This window comes from Pholcus phalangioides, unplaced genomic scaffold, assembly GCF_987345545.1.
Source record: "Pholcus phalangioides strain wild (caught in Gottingen) unplaced genomic scaffold, Ppha-v1.0 ptg000009l_1, whole genome shotgun sequence".
NCBI lineage: Eukaryota > Metazoa > Arthropoda > Arachnida > Araneae > Pholcidae > Pholcus > Pholcus phalangioides.
Genome location: NW_028301602.1, coordinates 47,836,369 through 47,858,042, shown reverse-complemented (window position 1 = coordinate 47,858,042; position 21,674 = coordinate 47,836,369). Strand labels below are relative to the sequence as shown.

The 21,674-nt window shown below is 37.9% G+C and overlaps 1 protein-coding gene across 2 annotated transcripts in view; it reads left to right on the top strand.

The window, feature by feature from the left end:
- LOC149083228 (5'-deoxynucleotidase HDDC2) overlaps positions 1 to 21,674 on the top strand; it is a 40,839-nt gene that overhangs the window by 155 nt on the left and 19,010 nt on the right. The window contains exons 2-4 of one of the 2 annotated variants that reach the window (XM_089236430.1): positions 84 to 187; positions 3,856 to 3,924; positions 18,261 to 18,391. In XM_089236430.1, coding sequence (XP_089092556.1) covers positions 3,856 to 3,924; positions 18,261 to 18,391 — 200 coding nt within the window. In that variant the 5' untranslated portion in view covers positions 84 to 187. The remainder of the gene's footprint in view (positions 1 to 83; positions 188 to 3,855; positions 3,925 to 18,260; positions 18,392 to 21,674) is intronic. The other variant, XM_089236429.1, reaches the window with a different exon arrangement.

Sequence of the window (21,674 nt, the reverse complement as noted above, 5' to 3'; positions counted from 1 at the left end):
ATCGTGCATTTCTATCATTTGTTTTGCTTTTAACTTTATTTTAAGCAAACAATCATTTGTTTGTGTTTATTTTTTTCGTGAAGATTGTTTGTCGAAGTGACGCGGACACCGTCCTCTTGGTGCCCAAAGTTCTACAGTACTTTCAAAGGTGCGGCACATATCAGACCAGTGGTACGTCCTATTACTGGTAGGTTTTCGAAAATGCATTCAAATTATTACTCCAGATTTTTGCCAACAAAACGCGCAACAGCTTCGAAATGTCGCGAGAAATGAGTTTGCATAATGAATTTTTAACGGGGCATATTCTTTGGCAAGGTCAACCAACTTCTGGCCTCTCCCCCTCCCCCCCAAGCTTTTTAATAAGAACGAGAATTAGTATTTGTCTAATTAATGTTTCGACTTCAACGACATTGCACACACAAGAGAAACAGCAACAGAGATCAAAGCCGTAGCACCCCCCCCCCCGAAATATGAGAAAATGACCGAAAAAAGGGGAAAAGATGGCCAAATCTACAGTTCTATCACTGTGCCGCCCCCCCCCCTCCCCGGAATGAAAATGGTCCCCCTCTGAACGAAATTTCTGGCTGTGGGCCTGACAGATGTAGACAAGACACTATCACAAGTGAAGGAGAATCAAAGCAAAGATTGAACTGTATATACCAGTGTTTTTGGGAGGTTTTTGACACCTTGCAGTTTTTGACGTTAAAACCATCATGTCGAAAACCTCTCAAATATGTACTGCTCCTACAATTTGTATAAAGCATAGCATAAACCATAGGCTTACGCAGAATTTTCTCGAGAGGGGGGGGGGGTATCAGATTTTTTCCCCGTCTGTGTGGGGGGGCGGGGCTACTTTCATTCCTGCAAAATAACACTATAATCTTGGCTCGGGGGGGGGGGGGGATAGAACCCCTAACCCCCCCTTGTATACGCCAATGACATAAACACTGAAGTACATTCAGTGTTTAACTATGGAATGATTTGGCATTCCCTGATTCATGATGGTTCTTGACCTTCCAAACTTTCTTCAACTGCTTATAAATGGGTGCGGTGATATAAACCATCTTCTGTACTATTTTTGCAATAGATAAATGTTGAAAAAATTTATTACATCATATATGCAATGTTGATTTCCGTTATTAAATTATCTAGATAATCACTGATACTTAAAACGATATGCATATTGTGCGGGTGGGATGCAGTTTAGGCCCCTTTGCACTTGAGGTTTCTGGGCTGTGCTCGGTAAGACCCATGCATTAAGAAAACATTGGTTGGATGCCATGTGTAGAGTCAATTTGTTCTGCTGCTGTGTCTTCAGTTGAATGCTATGCCGTTCATCAATTCCAACATACAGTGGAGTCTTGTTTATCACAGAAAAAAAAAAGATAAAGCTTTCAGAATTTCACATAACGATGGAGTTAATGCTTTAGAAACTGCAATTAAATACATTGAGCAACAAGAAGAAGCTGCAGGAATCAACATAATGATGGTGCAAAGATGGCGAGATTTGGCAGCAAAGGAACGGCACTCGCCAGGAAAGCAGACTATGATCAAAAAGTTTTTTAAATAAGCATAGGACTGAACTTTCTTAAGTACTGTATTTAACTTGAAAATATTCTACAACTGTAAGTTCATTTTCTCACTTAATTTTTTCTGTTGTTTTGCTGTAAACATGATTATTAGGTTCGTAATGTGCAAAATTATAATACAGTTTGACGGCTTTTCCTTAACGCCTCCGTATTATCTGACGTTCTGCCGGCTCGTTTATGTTGAATAAGGGAGACTACTGTACTCATTTGTCAATTTTTTTTTCGTAAACTGCCCTTGAAATTTGAGCCCAAAAAATTTCAAATCTACTAACTTACTCCACAAAACATGTGCGAATGGAAAATTTGATCCTTTCAAAATTGTCTATTAGCTTAATTTTCCCACAGAACTCGAAAACGAAAGTCAACTGAACCCGTATTTTAGAAGGGTTTGACAATTTCATTGTCAAAACTTATTTTTAAGAAACTAATGCTGGAGTAATCGTCTTCATATTTATTGGGAAAAGCAGCAATATGTGATATTCGCTCAGATGAATGACACCTTTGAACCACTAATTCTGCCTCGTTACTACATGCATCTGGAAGAATTTTGCGGCTAGTAATAGCCTACTCATACTGTGTTCCTTTTTTTTTTTGGTAGCTTAAATACGTGCTGCTCATTTTTCTTGAATGCAAAAAAAGTTATCTTCGTCTTTTCCACAACAGAATTAATTTCTTTGAATTCTTTAATGAATGTGTCACCCACAAGACTCACTTTATGCGCCTAGCATTGGTAGTGCAAAATGTTGTCACCAAGAAGTGTTTTTAATAATTTGAAGCACGCAGTCATGTAACTCGTGGAGTCTGATACTAGATCCTTTATTTTCGTATTCTTTTAAGGTGTCAATTATAGCTTATAAACACATGGAAGAATTAACGATAAAATTTAAATTATCAAGATTTCGCAGAAAAGTAGTAAAATTCAAATTTTTGCATTTATTCGTCAAAATTGGCAAAAATTTCACATTTACCACATTTATTTCGTGAATTTTGCATTTATCGCGGTTATTTCATGAATGCAAAATTTGAGTATCCCTACCTATCATACATACAGGGTGATTATAAAAAAACTATCTCGAAATATGGGCCCCTAACTATCATACCATTCACAGAAACTGAATGAAATTTTGGCATAAGGTATTTTGATGTATGCGCTCAAGAATGATATGGAAAACAACAGTGTCACTCTAACAGTTACGGTTACAGTGAGAAAATTTTGAAAATATCAAATGGCAACACCAAGTTTTTTGTATTGGAATGTGATCTCCATTGTGAAAAACCCTAAATAGCTTTCGAACGGCAACTGTAGCATGAAAATCACTGGCGGTAGATAGGCTAAAAGTAAGGACAACCAATAAGGACAGAGAAGCAGCATAAAATAAAGCATTTTATTGTGTTTCACAAATTTTCCACATGACCATGTGGAGGACTAATCAGTCTGGTATCTCTGCGGAAGAAACGTTGTGATGAATGAAACGAACATTAATGCTCTGGTGCACGGTAAAGTCCTTTTTACTTTTTCCTTGCCTAGCTCCTGGGATTTTCGTGCTACAGGTGCCATTCCAACGCTATTTAGTGTTTTTCAGTATGGAGATCGCAGTGGCGAACACTGATTCTCACTGTGGTTCTTCACCATCTACTGAACCACTGAGTGAACTACCATTAAAGGCCCATTTGTATGTGTCAAGCTAGTCAACTAAATAGTAAATTGTCAAATGCTCAAAATTCTGTCCCAACATAGTAATCAAGTAGTCAGTGCTTCAGTGGGCTGTGACCACTAGCACATGGGCATAAGACCTACTTAACTGAAAAAATAGAATCCAGTTTATCTACTTAACAACTAAATGGCCCTTAATGTCTGCATATGTTTTAAAGTACTTAACGACTTAAAATTTAGTTAGCTGCTAAACTACTTGAGGTGTGTAGACAGGCCTTAAGGTTCTTGCATATCCAGTGTATTCTTGCATTCCTAGGAACGATCAAAGTAATAATGAAAATTTCCAGTGTCTTTTTTCATTTTCTTTATTTTCTTGCACCTGTGGTTAAAAATCACTTCTGTGAAGCGATATCTTCTCTATAGTATATCAATCTTATATATATTGCTGTCCCGCCCCTAGAGGCATACAGCGGGTCCCGAAGTTCAATATTTCAATCAATCCCTCTCAGCACAAAGAGTCCAATTTTCTCAGAGATGTCTAAAAATATTTTTTTTTTTTGGCTACATTTTCTCTATAGTATATGTGTGTGTTTATTATGGAATTATTTTCAGATGGAACGGGAGGCAACATCTACACTTCCTGAAATATTGGAGTTTTTCTTGCTGATGGGACGCTTGAAGGTAAATCACTTTTCATCATTGTTACTTCTTTGTGTTTTATTAATCCCAACAAACCTGATAGCAGTCTTGAATAGGGTCCTACTTAACCTGAAGGGACTCCACATCATATTATAATTAGCTTATCTGGTGCCCTCTCTGAGGGTCAAGTGCACAGTTGATTTTTTGCAGTTATGGCCATGGTCTTAGAACCACATCCATGCAGCTTAATGTGATCACATAAGGACTCTATTTCTGATAACAATACTTATATCTGAAAAAGTACCATTAGCAAGTATGGTGACCATATTCCATTCGGTTGAATGGGAGGTATGGTAAATAAGTATTGGTAAAATGTGGGACAACTTTTTTTTAATAACTGGTTGCAAAATGTTCAACAGTTATATTTTTAAAATTATTATGCTGTTCTGAAACGAGACTCTCTCTCCCCCCCCCCCCCAGTAAGTTAAAATCCTGCATTTTTTCATTGAGCCATTGTGAGGCTTTAGGCCAGGATTACTACACTATAAAAGTTGACAAATGCAACCAATAAGCGCAATTGGCTTATTGGTTGGTTTTTTTCCCAGTTTTGTAAAAGATTTTTTATCATAATTTTATAGTGTCATCCCGGCCTTAGAATGAAATTGTCGTATGCATTTGGGTCATTCTCTCTCACAAAATAGGACAAAAAATGGGAGGGGGGAAGTTATAAAAAAATGATAGAAATTTTTTGGTTTGCAAGATTTGATTTTTGAGAGGTAATTTAACCCAAGGACTTTAACCTACTGGTTGGACATGATTATCGATAGCTTGCACAGTGCCATGGTGTTTGCAATGGGAAAATATCTATAAATTTCCCTTTTACTGATGAAAAATCCCTAAAATGTTTTAAAAGATCCCTGTTAAATTAATTTTTGTATGGACTTTGGATTCCTGCGAAAATCTACCGAATCCTCATTCTACAAAGTTGGCAGCTATGAAATATAAATATTGTTATTTCTGCTGTTTTTATCTCTTAAAATAATGAAATCAGCTCATATCTTACACATGCTAAAAAAAGCAGTTCTAAAACAATTTGACTTTTCATGTCGTTTTGATGGTTTTTCATGATTTTTTCCGAATAGAACATAGAAAAGTTCATTGTTTACATATATTTAGCTACTCAAAATCAAAACTTTTTATTTCTGGCAGACAATGGGTTGATAATTTATAATTTAACATCATAGTTTGAAGTGTTCTTAAATTTTTTTGCCTGTGAACTGCAAAAATGTTTCCAGTAACAGAGTGGACACCATTGTAACAGTGTGCACAGAAATGTTTAACTGGGAGAAAGATATCTCAAATATTCTAAATAGGCTATGCAAATACCCTTTCAGTTTCTCAAAAATTATATACAAAGTGCGATAGGTGACCCAGATTCTTCTCTATAACCGTTGAAAAATGTCCACTCCATGAGGAAATTCAAAAAACACATGTGTGCATCCCCTCCCCCAGTTTGAATTTTGGTCCATTGATGTTGACAAATTAGATGTTGCATAAATCTCATGTTTATGCCTCTCACATTAGTGGTCCAGAGTTGACTAGGGGAGGGGGGGGGGAGAGGGAGTAGAGCCTGGAAACAACAAAAATAATATAGGAAAATAATGGTTCTGTTCCATAAAATACAGAATGTATTATCATGTAACAATGTTTACTCATACTAAAATGCTCCTTATGACACATCTCCCTGGATCTGTGCCTGGCAGTGATTTTAATGATCTCTACTACTTTACTTTTATATTTTACTGAAAAATAACATGGTGGAGAATGTGGTAAAGGGTTTAAGTTAAATAGATAACTTATTAAATTCGATGGGGTGTAATGTGATAGGCCTCCTCGTGGTGCACTCTGGGTAACGCCAAATCTATCACACGTCATTGTCATCGCTTTTTGTGCTCATATACTTCACCTTCAATAGCCCAAATTACACGTTTATTTCTACACATCTTGCAGTACATGTCTTGCGTCTCGTTTTGTCCTGTACATGTTTGTCTTCTGTGTCCAACCCCTCATTGTGGGCCCCGCTCCGGCGGGGAGGGGTCCTCTCGGATGGGGCATTGCTTCTAGCGTATGCTCCATCCGGGACGCTGTCTACCTGCGTGTTTGCCGTGCGTGGAGACCCGTAAGGCTGGAGATGGGGATCCTGGTTAGCCTGATGCGCTAGCTTTGGCCTCGGATTCAGCCGAAACGGGAGGCTTGGATTAGCCCCGTCCAGGTCAATCGGCTGTGGTCGCCTCGGTGGCTGAAGGGGTTACACTACTGGGCAGGTAGAGGGGCCGGGCCTGCCGGACATCGTTGCGGTTTGTTGGTGCTGCTTCACGACGATCTTGGATCTTGAACGCGTCTGCTCGCCTGCTTTGGTGGTGTATAGCTCCCACCTAACCTGACGTTGCTACTAACCTTCACCGGTTACGTGTGCGCGTCCCCTCGTAGGGCTCCATGGTGGGCATGGTGGGTGGGAGTGGAACAATACCCATTCAAATATGGGAAAAACAAAAAATGCACCAAAACGTCAAAGAACTACTCTAAGTGAAACAATTGTCTCAGAAACCGCTTCTTCAAATCTGTCATCTATCTCATTCTTCTTCTTGCATAGCTCTGATACCAATAAACAGCTGTCAAAAGTATCACCATTCTTGATTGATAAAGCTCTCTATGGCGCAGTTGGAACTCTGAAATCAGTGAAGGCTCTCCGTTCAGGAGACCTTCTCGTCGAAACTAACACTCCCAAACAAGCCGAACTCATTCAAAAGCTCACGTCTCTCGGGGACATTCCCATAACAATCAAAATCCACCCCACGCTGAATTATTCACGTGGTGTCATCTCAGACCCTAACTTAATTAACATGGATGAAGATGAACTAACTCAGGAGCTAGCGTCTCAAGGCGTAACATCTGCCAAACATATCATGAGCCGCAAAGATGGCAATCTAGCTCCATCACGTAATATAATCCTGACATTTTCATCCCCAACATTGCCGAAAGATGTCAAAATCGGTTACTATAACCTCCATATCCGGCCATACATACCCAACCCTGTAAGATGTTTCAACTGCCAAAAATTCGGTCACTCACGAATGGCGTGCCGTGGTCAACCCACCTGCGCAAAGTGCGGCGAGAGGGACCACATTTCGGACAACTGCACTAATTCACCATTCAAGTGCGTCAATTGCGGTGGCGACCACCCCGCATTTGACAGAAAGTGTCCGAAATGGAATGAAGAAAAAGAGATCCAGAAGATCAAGGTCCTTAATAACATCTCATATATTGAAGCACGCCGCCGTGTAACCCCTAACCAAACTCCAATAGCTAGTACATTATACTCTAATATGGTAACAAATCCACCAACAGCTAATAAGACTAACAATGTCACCAAAGCATCTGTGACAACTCAGACCGAACCCATAGCTGATACATCCACTCAAACATCATCTAACCAACCATGTAATAGTTGTGGCTGCTGTTGCTCTGCTGGAATACGGAAGGAGTCCACCACCTCCGAAGAAGCAGGAAAAGCAACAGCGAACACATTCAAAGTAACTACAGCTACTAAGCCAAAAATCAATGCTGGAAATAAATCTAAAATAAAACTATTCAAGACCGTATATTCAAGAAAAGCCATTCAGAGAGCAAAGAAGAACCCTACAGTACAAAACATGTCACTGCTTGATGACAAATCAATTGGTGACATGGATCTCGATAATCCGCCAGAATCCGGTGGTACTCGCCGGAAATTAGACCGAAATAAGTTCAAGGACCTTGAACCGTCTACATCCATTTAAAATTTATGGCCAACATTATTCAATGGAACATTCGTGGTCTTAGATCCAATTACGAAGATCTAAAGGATTTAATCAATCGCTATCATCCTGTTTGCGTGGCACTCCAGGAAGCTTTCACGAAGCCCTCGGAGACATGGAACATTAGGCGACATTCCCTGTTTCGTATTGACTACGATGACGGGAGTAGAGCCTGCCGCGGTGTTGCTCTGCTGGTTCCGCATCATGTGTCGTCGCGCGTTCTAACGCTGCTCACGAACCTGCAAGCCATCGCGGTGGAAATCTCTACAGGCCTAAGAGTTACCATCTGTTCCATTTATTTGCCACCAAATGACACATTCTTACAGAGAGATCTAGAACAACTGATTGATCAATTACCACCACCATTTTTTCTTCTTGGAGACTTCAATGCACATAACATGATTTGGGGTTCTAACAGCAACACCCCTCGTGGGGAAATGGTTGAACGATTGTTAGATGACATGGACCTTACCATCATGAATGATGGCAGTTTCACTCATTTCCATGCCCCAAACAATAGTTTCACTGCAATAGATTTATCATTATGCTCACCTTCACTCTTGCTGAACTGGTCCTGGTCGGTTGATCCAGACCTCCACGGGAGCAATCATTTCCCTCTAGTGGTTAAGTGCCTTGATCGAAGCCATAGCATACCTGAGGGTCCTCCTTGTGGCCGCCCGATGGGCAGACTTCACGGTCAAGGCAGAAATCACGGAGGATATGGTTTCGCAACCCGACGTCGACCACTGTGTCGACCTTGTGACCAGTTGTATCATCTCTGCAGCAAATGAAACAATACCCAAAGTCTCCTCGAAACTTCCTAAATTTCCTAAACCTTGGTGGAACCACGAATGTAATCTTACGATTAAAGCACAAAAGAAAGCATGGAGTAGGTTCCGGCGGTATCCTACCCATGACAACAAGTTGGCATTTTTAAAAGCAAAGGCGATAGCGAGAAGAACCAGGCGCCAGTCTCAACGCGAGTCCTGGCACAAGTTTACCACGGGAATCAATTCATCTACTTCATCTAAAGTCATTTGGGACCGGATCCGAAAAATCAATGGTCATTATCAGTCTCATCCGATCACTATTTTAAACACCAATGGCACTATCATCAGCGATGTGAGGGATATTGCGGATACCATCGCCGCCCATTTCGCCACTGTCTCCAGTGATGCGAACTATCCCCCATCGTTTCATCCCATTAAATCATCAGCCGAACGTACATCGTACACCTTCCGGCCTTTTACACCGGAGGGGTACAATTCATTGTTCACCCTTCATGAACTGACGATGGCCTTGCAGCGAAGTCCTGACTCAGCTGTAGGGCCCGATGCTATTCATTATTCCATGATTCGGCATCTCTCACCAGAATCACTGTCACATTTACTCTTTTTATTTAATCGGATCTGGCTCAGTCATTCATTTCCTGACACCTGGCGAGCAGCCATAGTTCTTGCATTCCCGAAGCCTGGTAAAAATCCTCAACAACCGAACAGTTACAGACCTATTGCTTTGACCAGTTGTTTATGTAAGCTCATGGAACGCATGGTCAACTATCGCCTTATGCACTACCTTGAGGTTAACAATATTTTATCTAAACATCAAAGCGGCTTTAGACGGTTCAGGTCCACAACATGCAATATGTTATGCCTTGAGACATCAATAAGACAAGACAAGCATTTGTGAAGAGGGAGCATATGCTAGCCATATTTTTCGATATAGAAAAGGCCTACGATCGTACATGGAGGCACGGAATTCTTTCCGACCTCTATAATTGCGGCTTGCGGGGCAACTTGCCTATTTTCATTAAGAACTTTCTCGCTCGACGCATCTTCCAGGTACGGATCGGAAGTACATTATCAGCTCCCCAAATCCAAGAACAAGGTGTACCTCAAGGTAGCATTTTAAGTGTAACACTTTTTATTTTAAGACTCAACGGGGTGTTGAACCAACTCCCGTTGTCAGTCACTGGCGCACTATACGTGGATGATCTGTTGATATCATATCAATCAGTGAATATGAGGTCAGCCGAGAGACAATTACAAACCGCACTCAACAAGATCAGCAAGTGGGCTCATAATAACGGCTTCTCTTTCTCCGCTGACAAAACCGTCGCTGTGCATTTTTGCCGGCATCGTGAGCTTCATGATGACCCACAATTATTTTTAAATAATAGTCAAATACCTATTGTAGAGAATACAAAATTCCTCGGCATTACATTTGACAAGAAACTTACATTTAAACCTCATATTTCACAGTTGAGAGCTCGTTGCATGAAGACGATGAACCTCTTGAAGGTCATCTCTTCTACATCATGGGGAGCAGACCGTAAGTCGCTCCTCCACTTATATAAAGCTCTAATACGATCAAAGCTCGACTACGGTTCCATTGTATACGGGTCAGCACCTCCGAGTTATCTGAGTGTGCTCGACCCAATTCATCATCTCGCTCTCCGCATTTGCTCTGGAGCTTTCCGAACTTCTCCCATGGAAAGCCTCTATGTCGAATGCAACGAGCCATCACTGACATCAAGACGCCAACAACTTTCTTTGAAATATTATATCAAGATGAAGTCTTTACCAGGTCATCCACTTCATAATGTCATTTTCAATCCGTCATTTCATAGACTTTTTGCTGCTCGACCTTCATGTGTTCCATCGTACGGTCTTCGTATGAGGGCACTTGTAGAAGAAAAACAAATAGACATCAGTCGTGTGGCCCCAGTTGCTTTGCAACTGGCACCATGGGAGCAGTCTCTGCCAGATGTCTCTCTTTCATTATCGTTATACTCTAGAGCCACCACAGCAGATGTTATATATCGACAGATATTCTTCAGGCACAGGGGTATGTACAACAGGTACTTCCCCATATATACCGATGGCTCCAAGAGCCCTGGGCATGTCGGTTGTGCCTACATCTGCTGTGAGGAGACATCTTTCAAACTTCACGACACATTCTCTATTTATTCGGCAGAACTGTACGCAATCCTTCAGGCTCTACGTCATATACGACGCAAACGCCACCGACGATGCATCATTTATAGCGACTCTCTCAGCGCATTGCAAGCACTGTGTTCCTTCACTTTTCACACTCATCCATTCATTCATGCCATTTTTCATGAACTATTCATTCATCACGGTACCACAGTAAAATTTTACTGGGTACCAAGTCATGTAGGAATACCGGGCAACGAAAAAGCAGACAACGCAGCTCGAACAACAACTAACATTGACAATAGCCTTTTGGTACCTGCCAGTGACCACTTCTCAATCCTCCGGGAAGTGATGCATCGCCGCTGGCAGGATCATTGGAACAATCAAACTAATAATAAACTTCATGCCATCAAGCCCACACTTGGCCACTGGCGTTCGAGCTGCAGGACCAACCGAAAGGAGGAAGTTCTGCTTGCCCGGTTACGCATAGGACACAGTCGCATCACACAATCATATCTTTTACTACGAGAGAGTCAACCGCAGTGCCCTCATTGTCAAAGTCCATTTACCATTACCCATGCTTTTACTTGTTCGCACCATCGTCATCATTTTACGACCGCTTTTGGTCAGAATCATCTTTCACTTCATGACATTTTATCTGACCATTGCGATGCATCTCGCATTTTTAAATTCATCAAAGCCATTGGTTTTTATAACAAATTATAGTTTTACAATTCATGTCATTTTTTTACGTTTGTTTTCCTTTTTATATGTTTTAGTTTTTTGACACGACAAAAGGACATTTTTCTTATTTTTGTGTCATGTTTTGGCGCAGTTTGGCCAAATTGGTCCTTGCGCCAAAAAATTCAAAATCCAATCCAATTAAATTCGATTTAAACCTTCAAAACCTTTCAACGAAGAAAAAATTATGTTAAATCATAGTTTCCATTCTGTTGCATTGCTTGAGTTTCTGGAAGACCTAACAGAGTGGAGACAAATTAGCCTAAATTATTATTTTTTCATTATAAATTTAAATGATTGATGAAAACTTTTGTTATATTTAGAAGCATATCTCCAATTCGCACCAGGTCGTTTTACTTTTTTCAAGCTGGGACAGCCAGATTTTGACGTTTCGCTACAAACAATGGTTTTTAAAAAAAAAATTAGATACCATCTGAAACAAATTAAGAAGTACCATATGAGAGAGCATTAAATGAAGAACTAGAAAAAAATTAAAATTATACTACCAGAGTGCTCTGAACTTTTGTAAAAAAAAATATAAAGTCTCGGAAACGGTTTGTAAACTTTTTTTGGGAATGATCCAAATACGGAAATGCTTTTCAACTAGGGAGGGGAGAGAGAACACCTTGTAGCCTCCCGCATGATCTTGCATCCTGATAATGATAACTTACAGGCAAAAAAAAAAAAAGTTTGGTCAAACCTTATTTTAAAAATTCGCAAAAAAAATATTGACAGAAAAAAAATTGATATCATAAAACGAATACCCAATAGCAATAAACAAAGTTTATCCCATGTTATATTACTTCATTCTGTTTGCAAAAGTGATAACAATGCCCAAACGATAACATTATCTGTGATTCTAATAAACACCGTCAACTGTGTTATATTTTACAAGCATTCAATTTTATATTCAGTTTTTTTAAAAACTATTTTTGTTTTGCTTTTGTTTCAGACATTTATATATCAGTGCATATCCAAATTTTACCATGTTCTGCTCAATTTAGTTTTTTTTATGTTTAGATCTTGATTTTTCTTTTCTCGTTACAAATGCAGCTAATTAGCTATTTCTACCATAGTATTCTGTAGCATCATTGTTATTTCAAGCACATGCAGGTTGAATGGAACAGCAGTTAATAGCCAATTCAGAAACCCTTCAGTGGCATCTGAGCCAAAGATGCTGCAGGTGCTAGAACACTTGCCTGATTTTGTGCCCCAGAATAAATTCAAGAAGCTCTAAACCCCTTTGTTGACATAGTGGTGGTCGACTGAAGTTGGTTTTCTGTGGTTCCCAACTTCAAGGCGTGAATGCAAGCTGATCTCCTTGTTAAAAAGTCTCGCTACAGAGAGCAACAGACCTACAAACAGCACAAATGTAATTCAATCGTAACACAACTCACTTCACTTCTGAAATATAGATGGCAGCACTGAAAAATCAAGCACAACACTACATGTGCACTCAGACCAACAGGTACACACACAGTTACACCTCTGGCACAACTCCCTAGGTAGTAAATCGCCCATAAATGGTGATAGACCTGAGTTGTGCTCGGTTTGAAAGAAAGAAAGCTCTAAAACAATTCAGACACCAATCTCTCACCTAGAGATTAATTGTTGCACCATCTGCCTAGAGAAAATTGACTTTTTGCAGTAGCCATACACTTGTATGTGGCCCATCTCTATTGTCTGATGGGAATGTAAGTGGCACCTCTCTGTTTGGATGAATGATTCTGAATGGTGTTCATGAAACCTCAGACTATTTTTTGGTACATTTGGTGGGTGCAGGACTGCAACTAGGGGGTAGCAGGTGGGTCTAGTGTCCAGGAGCTGGACTAGAGGGGGGAATGCCCAATTCATTCTTCAACTGCTCCTTTTGCATTACTCAGGGTCGCCAAAATGCATGCCCTCCCCAGCTGACTAAGCATCTACTTGTGGCCCTGGATGGATAAATAAGACAATAGTAATAATTAGCTCTCAGATTTTTATTTCGCCATATTTTGGGCATTTTAGAGCTATTGGTCATATTTTCAATTTTTTTCAATTTCAATTTTTATTAATATGTTAGATGAATGATAACAATACATTAGTTTAGTGAAAACCACCAAGGAGACACCAAGGTCCCATACTGGTTGTTACAATGAAGTTAATTCAATAACATTTCAATTATCATACAGTGTAAAATAGTCACTATTTACTGATTTTTGAGATTGAAAACAAAAAATCATGAAAAAAACAAAATAGGAAGGGGGGTTGGGGGGGGGGGAATGTGATTACACACAAACACATATAATACATAAAATACAAATATATATAAATAATGCAATAATGCAACGGTCACAGGGGGGTGCTTTAGTGATCATAAAAAAAACTATAAATCAACATATGATTATGTATGAATTAGACTGGCAGAGTTGACAGCATGGGTATTTTAATGAATAATTCGACAGCTGGAGGTGAAAAGACAGTAATACACACACAACAGGGGGTGATTGAGATTCCGTGGATGAAATCAGAAATAATTTTCAATATTGAAAATTCGTAGCATGTGTTTTTTGAGGTTTTTTCTGAAAATTGAAAATGAGGGGGACTGTATGAGATCATTTGGAAGGCTATTAAAAAATTTAGGAATGAGAAAGCTAAAATGTTTTTTGAGGATAGTTTTATGAACTAAAGGCATTGAGTAAATAAAATTGTGTCTATTAGATGTTCTTGATGAGTTCAGAGGTAAAGAGAATTGGTTTTTTTTAATTATAAGTATGGATCGGTAAAAGTATAGATGTCTTAAAGGAAGGATGTTTAATTGAAGAAAAAGTTCATTTGTTGGAGTGATGTAATTGCTTGCCAAAATTCTAATAACTTTTTTTTGTAAAGAAATAATGGGTGCAATATTGGTGACATAATCACTTCCCCAGAGTGGCAGACCATAAAGTAAGTGTGAATGAAACATTGAATAATAATAGGTTAACAAGAAAGATCGGTTTACATATGGTTTCAGGTTGAAGAATTTGTATAAAATGAAATGAAGTTTTGATTTTAAATGATTACAATGAGATATCCATTTTAGATTTTGATCAATATAAATACCTAGATATTTTATAGAGGATATTTGTTCTATACGTTGACAGTCACATGAATTATTACTAGTACAATTTGGTTCATGGAAAATTATGTCATAGTCAATATGTGGAATATTGCGTAAGGAAAAGTTGATAAATTTACTTTTGGAAATATTGATATGAAGATCATTAGCAATAAACCAATTACGAACTGTTAACAGATCGGTATTTATATTGTTGATAAGTGTTGGGTAGGCATCTCCTGAATAAAGAATTACAGTATCATCTGCAAACGTGATGATTTTACCATTGATATTTAAATTACATAGATCATTGATAAAAATTATAAATAATAATGGTCCTAAATTAGATCCTTGTGGGATTCCTTTGATTATCTTCATGGCTTTACTTAAACAATTATTGCATTTAACTTTTTGAGTTCTATTAGTGAGATAAGAATGGATAAAATTAAAAGTATTTCCTCTAATTCCATAGGAGTACAATTTTGAGAGCAAGATTTCATGATTCACGCTATCAAATGCTTTTCTTATGTCCAGAAAGATATCTATTGTTTTTCTAGATTGGTCAATATTCTTGTAGACATATTCAGAAAAGTTTAAAAGAGCAGATTCAGTATTTCTATTTGGTAGGAAACCATGTTGATTATTAGAGAAGAAATTGTTTTTTAAAAAAGAATAAATCCTAGTTTTAATAAGTGTTTCAATTATTTTCGAGGTAGGTGACAATATTGAGATGGGCCTATAGTTGCTGAGGTTATTCTGATTACCATTTTTAAAAATAGGAATAACTATGGCTGATTTGAGTGATTCAGGAAATTCACCCCTTTCAATGCAATTATTAATTAGGTCAGCCAGTAGTTGATACATACATTCAGGAAAGCTCTTTAGAATTTTAGTAGTCAAGGTATCATAACAAGATGCAGTGTCTTTAAGAGATTTTGCTATTTTATAGACTTCAGTTCGATCTGTGGGGGCCAGAAATATTGATTTGTCACTGCGAGGAATATACTGCTCAAAATTTCCGTATTCGTGGGTTTTTTGTGTAACATTTATGAAATGGTTATTAAAATCATTAGTCAGTACATGCAAATTAGTTTCCGAAGGCAGAGTGTAGTTTTTTTTATCATATCCAAGTATTTTGTTAATTAGTTTCCAACGTTCGGATGATGTAGAGCAATTTGAAAAACAAGTAGAGTAATAATTTTTTTTTGTCGCTCTAATTTGTTTTTTGAGATATGTTGTGACGTTTTTGTAAGCATTCTTGACTATTATGTCAAATGGGTATTTTTTTGTTTTCAAAAAAAGTTTTTGTTTAATCTTGGTTAAGTCAACTATGTCAGAGGTAATCCAAGGTTTATTTTTTTTATTTTTCGGTTTGATCTGAGAGTATGATGTATGATTGTTAATTATGGTTTCAAGTTTAACCATGAATTCATCAAAAACCAATCCTGGATTTTCATTTGTAAAAACAAAGTTATAATGTTGAAGATAGGTTGTGATTCCAGATAAGTCAATTTTTTTAAAGCATTTCCTGTCAGTATCATCAGTTCTTGGATTAATCAATAAAAACTTGAGTTTACATGAGATTGGATAATGATCGGTCAAATCTGTAGTAAATATAGATGAAGAAATTTCCTTGATTCTAAATGAGTTACGAATAAAAATATGATCAATACAGGAGTTAGAGAGAGGTCTTGTTATTTTGAAAATTAAAGGGGTAAATCCATGACTGGATAACATGTCCTGATAGTCTGAGTGGGTACCAGAATCAGCTTTAAGGATGTCAATATTTATATCACCAATTAGTAAAACATCTCTATATTTGATATTTTTAAAAAGTGAATCAAGTTCTTCAATACATTGAGTTTGCGGGAATGAATGTGATCTGTACAAGCTGAAGATGGTAAATTTTAATGTAGGCTCTTGAATAACTATCAATTCTCCTGTTTGCATTACTATAGAATCAAGTTCGAAAAACTGAAGGGATTTTTTTGTATAAACGAAAATTCCGCCTGAACTATTATAATCTCTGCATCTCGTAAATAAATTATAATTTGGCAATCTATAGTGATCAACCTCATCCTCAAAAACCCAAACCTCAGACAATACAAGAATATCAATATAATCCATAGATTCATTCAATAGAACCATCAGCTGGTCAAAATTTGCTCTTATGCTACGAATGTTGAAGTGAACAATGTTAATATCATAAAATTTATCATAATCATGCATATTTTGGGTATGAAGAAAATTAATGAACTCCTCCAGAGTGCCAAGATCAGAGAATTTTATGCTAGATATTAGTAATGTACAAGTATTTTTCAGTGATCAGTCATATTTTAGGAATTTTCAAGCAATAAATTATTTTTTTGGAAATTTTATCAGCAAAAATTTTAATCTGTAAGCATTTTTTCCAGTGATATAGCATTTTTTTGCAATTACAATGTGAATTCTTTTTTCTTTTCTTTCCAAAAAAAAACAACCCCCCTTTTGCATTCCCAGTAGCTATTTCTTTGTTCTCAGAGAATTCTCTTGCTATGTTTCTGAAGGGAAACTCTGAATGGCATGCCAAGCATGTGCGAAAGATCTTATCCTTTCTGACATTCGAAATCAATGTATTTTCTACATGCCTGAACATAGGGATTGTTGTGAGTAGGGGCGCAGACTTGGTTCTGCCATTACTTCCCATCACTAAAATTGCCTCTTCCTCAAGTTGGGTATTTTCTCTCTGCCCCCCCCCCCCATTTAATTCTGGCACTGCTTAAAGCTGAATATTCGGAGTAAAATGTTACAGAATTTTTTTCCAGGGCTTTGGGGATAGCAGCGCCAATGGTAGCTGCTGTGCAATCATGTGTGCATCAAGAAAGATTTCTATCATTAGGACCTGGATTTGAATCCTTGCAGTGGTGGTGGTTTTCTGTCTGTCATTTTCTAGCTTCAGCTGCAAATGTGAGAGTCGATTTCCCCTTTTAACAAAATCATCCAAAAGATCCTATAACTGGGGCTGTAACCACACAATTGTCATAAAGTAATTTTGACTATCCCTCCGGATAATTTTGAACAAACAAAAAGCAAACTTGGCATCCTTCGTGATCCATTGCCCATAGCACTAGAACCTTCTGCCCTTTTCTTGTTGGGAGCACTGCTTGAAACTGTACAAATATTCAAGCATTAAATTGATGAATTTTTGTTTATTTTGTAACTTAATACTTAAGATAAAAAACAAACTGAAAAAGAAGAGATGAAATAATGGGAAAATTTTAAGGTCATACTTTTTAAACTTTAAGGTCATATTCCCATGTCTTTTAGGTCATAAATGCTTGCATATTTTCAAGATTTTTAGGTCATAAAAATTTGAGCCCTAGTAAAAGACTTGAACTAAAGCAGCAGTTCTCAACCTTTTTTTTTGTTTGTGAAGCTCTTTTTAGTCTATGGCAGAACCCCAATGGGCATTTTTTTCATTCACTGATCAAATTTACTGATTTATTTTACTGTCCAGGAGTTCCTTGGAAGTCACTAGGAAGGAGCCCTAAGGGTTCAGCAGAGCCACAGGTTAAGAACTCCCAAGCTTAAGTGTTTTTTGTTTTGAGTATATCTTACACTCGGTTTTTGAAAATTCCATTTTATCTACGGTAATCACAGAATGATTTTAAATATTAACTCAGCACTTTTCTAAAATTTATGTAATCTTAATTGACAGAGTAACTCTGTTCTCAATGTTGCATTTTAAAAAATTAACTCGAATGTATATTTTGTGTTGCTTATTTCTAGGATACTCAAAGGACTGGTTGGGTTCTTAGAGATATACAACCATGTGAAAGTGTGGCAGACCACATGTATCGCATGGCAATTATGGCCTTTCTTCTTGGTAGAAAAGAGGGATCCCAGTTGGACAGAGATAGGTATGCATTACATTAACATTGCACCACATATGATTTTGTATAGGTTTACAGTTGTTGACACTCCCCCCATTTAAAAAATTTCCCCCATTTACCAATTTTAATCAATTTTTCCCACGAATTACAGACACTGATTCAGATGATTAATCTATTTACAGCCATACACCAGTGTCATTAAAGGGCTAGTATTTTTATGCTCTAACAATTCAATGTCATTGCTGATTGGTTGAAAAACTTTAATTTCAGGATTTTTTACCAATCGGCAACGACATTCCGTTTTTAGTGCATAAAAATCGTAGCCCTAAGGGCTCTCGTCAGAGGCAGGAACCGCAAAAATCAGCCAGAAGCAGGATTGGAAGAGCAGGGAAAAAATTAACTTTTTATAAAAAATCATGAAATATGCAAAGTATGCCTTAAAATTTTGAAAATATGCTCTATCACATAAAAATAGCGAAATATGCAAAGACATAGTTATAAAAATAAATGAAATATGCGCTTACTTTACATCAGCATGAAAATCTTGAATAATTTCTGAACATGTAGTTCGCATGGCTTCCAACTTCAATATGACATTGATGACAGACTAGCGGAGTAGTTGAGTCGTTTGTCATTTCTTGGCAGCACTTTATGGGGAGGAAATAGCCAGTGGCAACTTTGCCCACCCTTGATGCCCTACTTGATGCTGAAAGAAGTTCCCTTAAAAAGGGAGGAAAAAGAAAGGTGTTGCAAGAGGGGGAAAGATTTCTTTTATAGGGATTTCAAGGCTACCCTGTAGGGGTTCGGAACAGCTCTGCTGATGACAGTGCAGCTAAGACATTATGACACTTGATTGGTCGGACTCCAGTAGCCTTACCCGCTTCTGATATGCTGAGAAAAACGGTAAAAGAAGATTGTTGTGCTGTTAAAGAAATTAACAATGAAATTGAAATAAAAAAGGCATTAGCTAAGTTCTAAATATCATTCCTGCCAGAAAATGGTGCTTCTACCAGTGGTGGGAACTCTGACATAGGCGGCAAAATTAATAGCCTGCTCAAATAATGTATTTCATATTTTTCTGTTCCAAATAGCGCTTGCTTGTGAACACAAGTCAAATCCAGTTTTAACAAATACTGCTATGGTGAAAAAATCTCATTTTAACGAACAATTTTCTAATCCCCCAGATAAGTTTACATATGAACAATGCAAAAACCTGGAATTCCTTTATAACAAAATTTTGTTATAACGAAGCGAGTTCTCTGGTCTCTTAGAGTTATAATGGGATTCGACTGTATATATATATATTAATTTTGTGTGTGTGCAGTACTTGGAAACTCGAATATACTTTTATACTTGCTTTGTATGTATTAGTGTCCCCCAAAGCAGAATGTGCCAAAATCTGCGACGTACGTCGCAGAACAATTAGCGCCACTGCAGAACAATTTGGAAGAATTTTAAGAAAAAGTGCAAAAAACACTATTACAAGTATGGGGATTTTAACAGCAGAACAATTTCCAGTCAGCCGAGGACTCGTCGCAGAACAGTGCTGAACATTCTGCTTTGGGGTTAGTGTCACCAATGATGCTCTCAGCATTTTTAAATTCTCGCGTGTCGTGCAGTGATGGTAACCTCGTCAAGCAAAATTTCCCTTTTGACTAAATTTTTCCCCGCACATTCTGGAAATTGTGCTGCCATCTATCAGTGGAAATATGTATTCAAGTATTTTACAGTAGAAAAGCATTGTTTTGCATTTATATGTATTTTTCAACAAAAATTCTTTTGTTTGATGAACTCTCAAAATTTCCCACAAATGCCAAGAAATTTTCCATGTGGACCAATTTTGGCCACGAATATGGGAAATTTCCCATGAGTTGGCATCACTGTGACGCGAAATGATTCTTTCTGAGAGAGCATGTTTTATTCCTGCGTACTTTCCCACCACTCCCCCTCCTACCATCTTCCATAGTCATGCTCAGAATTATCCGAAAAAATATTTTTTAAGAGTAATTTCACTCTTCTCCAAAATTCAAGTATTAAAATTCAAGTCAGCATCAGGGGGGGGGGGATTTCCGGATTTGCTGACTTTTGATGACAAGGGGGGGAGGGGGTTTGAAGTTTGCTTAAGACATCAACCACCCCTTTTTGAAGATATGAAATATTCTAAGCTGCTGACAAAATTTTGCTGCGGGGGGGGGGGGGGGGGGGGTTAGTGTTTTGCTGACAAGGGGGGGGAAGGGGGTCAAAAATGGCGGAAAATCTGCTTACGTAATACTTGTTTGCCTAAGAAGTATTTTATTAAGAAATTATGACATCCCGTCTTGCCTTTAAAGAGTTGCTGAAAGTCCAGTAAAAATTTACGAAATTAGAGAGAGAGAAAGACACAGATTTGTTTTGTTTATTTTTGAATGGATGTTCCCGCAATTGATTTAGTCCCTGAAAATTGGATTGGGATAACCACAGCCTCTTATTTAAATTATCGGTCCCTCATCAGGTTTTTTATCGCAAAACTCTGATAATATCCGGGGTCGTGCAACTGAAGATGGCTTATTCTAGTCTACCAACTTTGAAGTTCAAATGTGAGAGGTGGTTTCTGTTTTCAAAATAAAAGAAAAAGTCGCAAACACTGCAAATAGCAGATATTAGGGCTCTTTCACACGGAGGTGAAGTGTGTCTGGAAGAAGTTTTAACTATTGGTGCATACGGAGCCTTTCAAGTGATGCAGAATGCATTTACAACTTGGAAGTGTTTGTGTGGTTTCTAGATCAGGGTTTAAGCTGGATAAAAAATTCCTTTTGCAAGAAAGCGAAAATGGGGGGAAAAGCTTAAGCAAAACTCTATAATGCTAATGTAATGACATGGTTGTATGTCTGCTCGTTTTGTATCTCCTGTATGAATTTTTGTAAAAGTGGCTACTACTTCATTCGTATTCTACGATTTTCTTTTGCATTTTGCGAAAAATGTGACCATAGCTTAAACCCTGGTCCGGATGGCATCCGCATGTGTCAAAACCTAAGTGCAGGCTCCGCAACCTAACATACAGGTTTTGTACATTAGGTTGTATGTAGCTATTTACATGATGCGGGTCCAGGTCGAACTTGCCCGCATCTTTGGCTACTTTTAAAGATGATTTTGCATGGAATTTGTTTAATTATTTGCCATAAATACCCTTAAAAACACCATATGAAGGTCCCTGTTCATCAAAAGGATGTACCCACATACGTCTATCCATCCATTTCCTTCTGAGATATATCAACTTTATCTGTCTACTTGTTACATACTTTAACACAAGGATTTTTTATTAAAATTATTT